Source organism: Arachis stenosperma, chromosome 8 (assembly GCF_014773155.1).
Source record: "Arachis stenosperma cultivar V10309 chromosome 8, arast.V10309.gnm1.PFL2, whole genome shotgun sequence".
NCBI classification, from domain to species: Eukaryota; Viridiplantae; Streptophyta; class Magnoliopsida; order Fabales; family Fabaceae; genus Arachis; species Arachis stenosperma.
This window is the reverse complement of record NC_080384.1, coordinates 47,179,430-47,188,882: the sequence shown is the minus strand read 5'-3', so window position 1 is coordinate 47,188,882 and position 9,453 is coordinate 47,179,430. Positions and strand designations below refer to the sequence as shown.

The following is a 9,453-nucleotide window of genomic DNA, read 5'->3' as shown; positions in this document are numbered from 1 at the left end:
TTTGTCGACATAGATAGACCAGTCAAGCCGTGACTAAGCACAACATGCAATCGCATGGAAACATGGATATTAGAGAGCCTGAAAGTATCCACAGTCGCATGTACGATTCTGAAGAAAAACTCGATACGTCCCAAGTGAAAAGGTCCCGATCGGTGTCGTCTCGTCAACGGTATACTCAGACTGGTGTCTATCAAATAGGGTGATAGTGAAGCACCTGGAGTCTCTCAAGTTGCGCTCCACCGCCTTCATAAAAGACTGGCTAAACTTGCCACCGCTGGCCAATTGAGCCTCTGCCCTTTGACCACAAATCACAAACAACTCCGCTAGCCGATCGTATGTGGACTTCACCAAGGCGGTAACCAGAAGATTCTGTGTACCCTTCAGAACATAATTAACACACTCAAATATATTAGTCGTGCAAACGTTGACCCCTAAAGGTTGGAACTGACTCCTGCGCTTGGCCGACAGCTTCCAAGTTCAGGGTAGAAAAATGTGCGGGTTGCTCATGTGTGCCAGCACTTGACGGTAGTTGACATGTTGCTGGGTTTGTCGAAATATCATTATCGCTATCCCCTCCAATGTCAGTAGGCTCTTCATCCGAATCATCCTCTAGCATCGCATTTTCAACCCGATCCGGTTCCCCCTCACGTCCAACATATGGAGATGGATGGGCTGAGGTGAATACCCCAACTGGACCAGTTGGCCGATACTCCAACAAACACTCAGGTGCAACAACGGGCATCGAGGTAGAGGCACCCCCCATCGTAGTGGACTGAGGGTTTGGCGTCGATTCTCCATAACTATCGATGCCATGTTCCAACTTCGCAAACAACTTGTGTATCCTCACTTCCGGAAAACTCCGGTGACAATGAAACAACACCTGCATATTTTTATCTGATCACAACATGAATGTTTCATATTGCACGCCGGTTGACACAACCGCAATAGGAATTTTATAGAACAACTTCTTCATCCACTTTGTGCCACACGCGTCCAACTTCTGCAATATACTGGTCTTCAGATCCAATAGTGTATTAGATGACCTGATGAAAACACTCAGTGGTTTTCTATCGGTAAACTTCACACCGTGTCTCTTACTCTTTTATTTTTCCAGAAGAGTGCACTAACACCAAAAAGCTCTCCTCACTCTCCATTCTTCAAGTTATGAATGAATAAAAATGACACTCTACACAACTTGCTGGGTATATATAGGCATCTTCAAAGCTTTCACTCTCTTCATAATCCACTACAGGGTGCAGCAGAATACGCTTTGGGCCCATCTGTTCATAAACCGCTACAAGTTGTAGCGGTTTATGTGTTTTCAGCTTCTCAATGTAATCTGCGACAGGGTATAGCGGATTACGTGTATTCAGGTTCCGCGTTAGGGTGTTGCGAATTACATATAATTGGGTTTGTTGCATTTGCGTCTGATTTTTCAGAATGGTGTATTTGCGTAACAGTTTCTTTCATTCATTTTATTTATGTAAATTGTCTTTAAATATTAATTAGTGTTTATTAATTAGTATTTATTTATGTCTTTATGTTTTTAATTAGTGTTTATTAATTATATTAATATTGATGTAGTGAGTATTTATTTACTTTTAATTTCACTTATTGAATATTTATGTATTAAATATTTATCGTATGGCTGTCGTGGTAGAAATTTCTATTGTCGCAGATGGTGAATTTGTTATGGGAATGAAATTCAGTTACAGGAAAGCTATTATTATGGTGATGAAAGATTATAGTATTCGAAGAGGTGTAGACTATCGGGTGTATGAGTCAGAGTCGTTGACATTTTATGCCAAGTGTACGCTGTATGGGTCAGGTTGTAATTGGCTTATCATTAGCATGATCAGCAAAAAGTACTATTGGGTTATAAGGATGTATAATAGTAGTCACACTTGTACGAGAACAACCATTTTTCAGGATCATTCGAAACTGGATTCGAACACAATTGTAGAAGCAATAAAGCCGTTGGTTGAGGCTGACCCCTCAATAAAGGTGAAATCAGTTATTGCAGAAGTGCAGTCGAAGTTCAATTACACCATCAACTATCAAAAAGTATGGTTGGCTAAGCAAAAAAGTCAGTAAATTAAAAAATATTTGAATGTTGGGAAGCATCGTACAAAATTTTGCCCATATGGTTTGAGGCCATGTGTCATAAGGAGCTATCAGCAGTCATCCATTTTGAGACTATGCCTGCATATCAAGACGATGACTTAGTTACTGATATTCGGATATTGCATCGAGTCTTCTGGAGTTATTACCCTTATATTAGAATATTCAGACATTGTAAACCAGTTGTCTAGGTGGATGGGACTCACTTTATATTTTACAAAACCTAATTATTAATCAAAATTTTCAAAACTATTACAAAAAATTATACAACAATTTAACATAGTAATTAATTATAATTTCTAAAATTATTACAAAAAATTCTAAACATGTATTTTTACTAATCTATCACATTATTCTAATTTAAATATTATCATTAATTAAAATGTTCACTAACTAACTACATATATATATATATATATATATATATATATATATATATATATATATATATATATATAACTATTATTTAAACATATATTTTTAAATTTCTAACAATAATAATAATTTCTTAAGCTATATATTCCTAAATTCAATTTCTAACAATAACAATAATTCTATAACATATATCATTTACTTCATTTAAATATATATTCCTAAATTTCTAACAACAATAATAATAATTTTGAAATATAAAAAAATTAAAAAAATAAACTTACAGAATTAGAATGGCTAAGATAATTTATAATATAAAGTTCAAAAAGATCAACATCTTTACATTTTTGTTTCTTTGGCATTGTAATTTTTTTTCATACAAAAAGAGAGAATGGGACTGCTAATAGAAATTCAAGGTAAAAGTGACTTCGGTGGGAGTGAGTTAGTGTAGGAAGAGGCATGTTGGTATAAGGGACACCACCGCTGTGGGGAGAAAGGCATGCGCAACACGTGGCGGAAATCACACAAATCGAACGGTCTTATTTGTACCCCTTAAATCAGACAGTCTGATTAGTTCATCCCTGACACCACTTTCAGGTAAAGCACCTATACTCTCCATAACGCCGTCCTACTCCATTCTCGTCTCCATATTAAAATTAAAAAGTAAAAAAAAAATATGTTACCTCATAAACTACAAATTTAATTACAGGGCAAAAAACCATTATAAGCCAATACCATCTAGAATTTACGTATATAAGCCAAATTGAAAATGGTTTCAGTAATGCGCCAGAACGTATATTAATATAAATCGAACCAACGTGGTTCGAACTGCATTTGTTAGTAATTCGAACCAGTGCAATTCGAATTACATGTTGACTGTTGTTAATAAATCGAACCAAGATGGTTCGAACTTCAAGTGCATATAATTCGAACCAGGGTGGTTCGAATTATAGAGAGAGAAAGCTGACAAAGTAATTCGAAACAGGATGGATCGAATTAAACCAACCATAATTCGAGAAAAAATTAATAATTTATTAAAAAAAATTATTAAAAAATTTATTAAAAAAATATATATTTTATTTCATACGTTAAAAAAAAAGCTAACAAAATATTTAATTACGAGACTTCTTTAAAATATTAATGAGCTATCAATTCAAATTCCATACAATACTTTTCTGTCCATTTTTAATAGTTCATGAATATTTTTTAATAAATTTTTTTAATAAATTTTTTTAAATTATACTACAAAAAATATTTTATCCTATGCAAAATAATTTAAAAAAATGGCTTAAAAAATATTAGGAGTACTGTAAAAATTTGTAATGTTATAATAACTTAGGTAAATACATGCATGTACTCAAATTTTAAATAAAATACTCTACATAGTCAATAATAATTTAGAAATGAAAGAAAATATTTTATTCCATACAAAATAATTAAAAAATATATTTTATTCTATACAAAATAATTTTAAAAAATGGCTTAAAAGATGTCATGAGTACTATAAAAGTTTGTAATATTCTAGTGATTTAGGTAAATACATGATAATTTTTTAATAAAATTATTTAAATTATATGGTGAGATATTACATGATTCGAATTACGTATAGGGAAATTCGAATTACTCTGATTCAAATTATATGGTGAGCAATTCGAATTCTATACAATACTCTTCTGCCCATTCTTGATAGCTCATGAATATTTTTAATAAATTTATTTAAATTATACCACAAAAAAATATTTTATTCTATGCAAAATAATTTAAAAAATGGCTTAAAAGATGTTAGAAGTACTATAAAAATTTGTAATGTCCTAATGACTTAGGACATTAAAGAAATACTCCACATAGTCACTAATAATTTAGAAATTAAAGAAAAAATATTTTTATCATATATTTACCTAAATCACTAGAATATTACAAACTTTTATAGTACTCATAACATCTTTTAAGCCATTTTTTAAAATTATTTTATATAGAATAAAATATATTTTTTAATTATTTTGTATGAAATAAAATATTTTCTTTCATTTCTAAATTATTATTGACTATGTAGAGTATTTTATTTAAAATTTGAGTACATGCATGTATTTACCTAAGTTATTATAATATTACAAATTTTTATAGTACTCCTAACATTTTTTAAGCCATTTTTTTTAAATTGTTTTGCATAGGATAAAATATTTTTTGTAGTATAATTTAAAAAAATTTTATTAAAAAAATTTATTAAAAAATATTCATGAACTATTAAAAATGGACAGAAAAGTATTGTATGGAATTCGAATTGATAGCTCATTAATATTTTAAAGAAGTCTCGTAATTAAATATTTTGTTAGCTTTTTTTTAACGTATAAAATAAAAATATATCTTTTTTAATTTTTAAATTATTAATTTTTTTAATAATTTTTTTAATAATTTTTTTTAATAAATTATTAATTTTTTCTCGAATTATGGTTGTTTAATTCGATCCATCCTGGTTCGAATTACTTTGTCAGCTTTCTCTCTCTATAATTCGAACCACCCTGGTTCGAATTATATGCACTTGAAGTTCGAACCATCTTGGTTCGATTTATTAACAACAGTCAACATGTAATTCGAACTGCACTGGTTCGAATTACTAACAAATGCAGTTCGAACCATGTTGGTTCGATTTATATTAATATACGTTCTGGCGCATTACTGAAACCATTTTCAGTTTGGCTTATATACGTAAATTCTAGATGGCATTGGCTTATAATGGTTTTTTGCCCTTAATTACATGATACTAATCTAATTACACTTAAATACAATAATAATTAATATGCTCTAATATAATAATATCTAATCTAAATATAGTACATTTTATAATCTAAATACACTTTCTATATAATATCATCTAATTAAATATTATCTAAAAGTTTATTTTTATACTTAAATATCATAGAAATATAAAAAAAAACTTGAAAAAATTTGTTTACTTTATGCCGCAGTAAAAAATGAGCAGAGAAAAGTAAAAAAATCGGTAGACAAAAAATGAATGAATAAAAGTAAAAGAACTGTTTTTATAAATAAACAAAGTGCGATAAAATTCCCAAATATAGAGACAAATTGTATGCATTGAGGACGAGAAGGCAGTTCGCCTAACTAAGAGGTGGTTAGTAGTGAAGGACAAAAATAAAATTTTTTTGTAAATAAATTTTTTCTTTTATTTTTAAAATAATAATTTTTTTAAATTTATTTAAGAAAAAAAATCTAAAGCAATATATAGGGAAAAACTATTTATGGACAATACACAAGTGTGGTGTCTAATTATAAATATTACCTACAAAGGTCATGATACCTTTCTAGATATGGTAGTAGTAAAGCCTTTAGCAGGAAGTAAACCCAAAGCAAGGTTACCATGTTCATAATAGGCTTGTCGGGTGTGATATAAAACTTCACTTTCGTCTTTATTATATCGATGATGGTGAACAAACCCACGCCGCAGACCATATGCTCCATATTAAATTCAAGGTGGGAGTGCCACATTTTTGGTGCAAATCGGGTAGAGAGAACTATGCATTCTTACCCCTTGTGATCTATCAATTGTCACTTCCAATTTGAACCAAGAGAAAAAAACAAATTATTGACAAAATGTGCGTGAATGATAACGGCAGATGTGGCCATAAGCTAGTCACATTTCAAAAATAAAGTAGACCCACTTGTGTCACAATCAACCAATTCAAAAAAACAAAATATATATCATATAGCAAAAATATAAAATATTTTATACAATCATTGAATCATATTTTTTTATAATTATTTATACAATAAATATAAAAAATAATTATTTTTATTAATATAATATTATATAATTAAATATATATAAAATATTTTATATAATTATTTAATTATATTTTTTTATAATTATTTATATAGTAAATATAAAAAATAATTATTTTTATTAATGTAATATTGTATAATTAAATATATATAATATTTTATATTTGGTATCAAAATTAAATGCATTATATAAATTTTGAGTTTTATTTTGATACTTATGAAATATAAATCCTTTTTACTAACATAATTATATCCAAAAATTACTATAATATGTGTGATGGAGAAATTGTTGCCTGTTTCATTAATTAAAATTTAAAATATTTAAAAATGAATCTTAAATAATTAATTAGATTGAAACTCTCGAATCTCAATATATTTGTAAAAGAAAAAAGAATAATGTAATAGATATTTTTGTTTTTAAAATATAATATAAAAATTTAATTTTGATACACTATCAGTGTATGTATATCTAATTATGTAATATTATATTAATAAAAATAATTATCTTTTATATTAATTACGTGAAAAAATATCTAAAAAATTAATTAATTTAAGCCAAAAAATTTAATATTAATTTTCTTTTTAATGAAAAACATATTAAATATGATCTGAACCCTCCTTAAGACCTTAATTGATGTCTATAATGAGTTTGACACAATATTTTATAGAAAGTAAAAAATCTCTTAAAAAACCAGGTAGATACATAAAAAAGAATAAACTAGTAATGGGGATAAAAAAAGTCCATCTGGGTAGACAATGATTGCTACTTTTGTGTTGGCGATCAGCACAAACAAAAACAAAAACGCACACACCCCATTCCCCGTGTTCTGTATGTCCATCCCCCCCAACTTGTGTACACACACTGTCTAGTTTATGTCCTTTATTACTCTCTTCTGTAACTCCCCTTTCTGATCCATCTACCCCCACACCACCACACATTTATATTATAAAAAAGAAAAGAATATATGGAAAGAGAGAACACAACTTTCTTCTCTCAATTTCCTCATTCCCGCTGTAAACCTTTTTCTTTTCTTCTTTTTATTTATTACTAATCCCAATGCTTCTAATTATTCTTATTCTCTGACCCACCCCTCCCGAATATTTCGCCTTTTCATCTTTAAAACACTCCCCACAACCATTTCTCTCTCTCTCTCTCTCTCAATGGCAGTACTCGAAAACGCGAACACCAAGATCAAAAGCAAGAACAAGAACAAGAACAATATCATAGAGGAGCCACTGATTCCGGGGCTACCCAACGAAATTGCAGAGCTATGTCTTCTTCATCTTCCGTACCCATACCAATCACTAGCACGAGCTGTTTCATCTTCATGGAACAGAGCCATAACTAACCCTTCGTTTCAACAATGCAAGAAAACACTCTCTCGCCCTTACCTCTTCCTCTTCTCGTTCCACAAACTAACCAGAAAGTTCTATTGCCACCTCCTCGACCACCGTACGCGTTCTTCTACCGCCGCTGCTAGATGGTTCACGCTTCCGCTGCCGCCGTCGCCGATCACGTTCTATGGTAAACTCCTCACCATAGCCGGAACAATGCGTTTTGGAACTCTTATCTTTAGCACCGCGATGAGCCAGTGGTCGTCGGCGTCGGCGGGGACATTCTTTGCGGAGGAGGGGGAAAACGGAAAAATCGTGGCGGTTCATGGAGGCGCGAGCCTGGGCGCGAAAATCTACGATGCGGAGAGTGACACGTGGCGGAACGGGGCGAGAGTGGAGGTTGAGAATGAGGTTGCGTCTTTTGAGGCAGTGGAAAACGAAGGGAAGGTGTTCGTTACGGAAGGGTGGAGGTGGCCGTTTACGGTGATCCCGAGGGGTTGGGTGTACGATACGCGAAGTGACACGTGGCAAGGAATGGGGATAGGGATGAGGGAAGGGTGGAGCGGGGTGGCGGTTGCGGTGGCGGGAAGGATTTTTAGGATCCCGGAGTACGGGGATGGGGATGTGAAGGTTTACGAGGAGAGGAGTGACACGTGGCGGATGGTGAGAGGGCGGTTTCCGAGGGAGAAGGTGAAAAGGCCGTTGAAGGCGAAGGGATTGGATGGGAAGATGTACGTGGCGGGGTGTGGGTTGAATGTGGCGATTGGTAGCGTGGTTTCATTATGTGGAGAAGGAGGGAAACGACAACGACAGGAAGAGGGACGAAACGACAGTGTGTGTATAGAGTTGAAGTGGGAGGTCGTGGAAGCGCCTGGGGGATTTCGTGAATTGGAGGCGTGTCATTGCCAGGTGCTGTATGCTTAGTGTAGTGGCCCGGTTGAGAGATGTTTTTGTTGCTTTTGTTAAGTTCTTTGTATCTAATTCCACTTTTTTTTTCCTCATTATATTATCTAATTTAAATTTTTAATATTTAAATAAAATAGTAAATTACAATTTAATTATCTAATTCCACATATTTAACTACTTATAATACTACTGTATTTTATAAGGGAGTTACTCAGATAATGACGGTGAAAACGTCTTTTTATAAATATATTTTTTAATAATTAAAATTTAATACATATAATTAATTAAATCGTATATTTTTGTCAAGTGTGATGCGTTATTGTTGATCGAAAAATATTTTCGAATGAAGGCAGATTGGTTAAGTAGTAAAGAGGTCAAAGACTTCAGCAGTTTTTCGAAAGAATACACGTGCAAGTATTAGGTGGAAGTACTCGACACAGATTCGAATAAGTGGATTGAAAAGTTATGATAGTGGAGAAGTCAAAGGCTCCCATCACGCGAGGAAATTATGGAAAACGTTTATAACCAAAAGGCGGAAACGATTATCAAGGAGTATGCATTTAAGGCTGTGATTTTGTAATTAATTGTTAATTACCAAAAGTAGATTATAAATACTAAGAAGTCTTAAGGAATAAGGGTTGGAACTTTAACTCAGAAAAACACTCAAGCACACTCACATCCCAAGGAATTCCTGAGTGTGCAATCGAGTAATTTTTCTGTACAGTTCCTTCCATCTTTTCATTCTTTCAATTTATCTTTTTATAAACTTTATTTTTCAAGTAAATTTATCTTTCAAGTATTCTTTATTTTCATTGTCCAATTTACATTCCCGCATTTTATATTTTTATGTCAAAGCCCTTTAATCCAGTCGAAGGCATTTTACTGCTTTCTTTCAATTTCAACGCAAACCTTTCCATGTTC

General features: G+C 31.9%; 1 protein-coding gene across 1 annotated transcript; it reads left to right on the top strand.

The window, feature by feature from the left end:
* Positions 1-7,195: 7,195 nt before the first annotated feature.
* LOC130945293 (F-box protein AFR-like) lies at positions 7,196-8,622 on the top strand. Its single transcript, XM_057874024.1, has one exon. The coding sequence runs from the start codon at positions 7,453-7,455 to the stop codon at positions 8,548-8,550; it is 1,098 nt and encodes a 365-aa protein (XP_057730007.1). The 5' UTR covers positions 7,196-7,452; the 3' UTR covers positions 8,551-8,622.
* The last annotated feature ends 831 nt before the right edge of the window (positions 8,623-9,453 follow it).

Bases quoted from the DNA above. Each gene is read 5' to 3' on its own strand.
- LOC130945293 (XM_057874024.1), top strand. From the start codon at position 7,453: ATGGCAGTACTCGAAAACGCGAACACCAAGATCAAAAGCAAGAACAAG.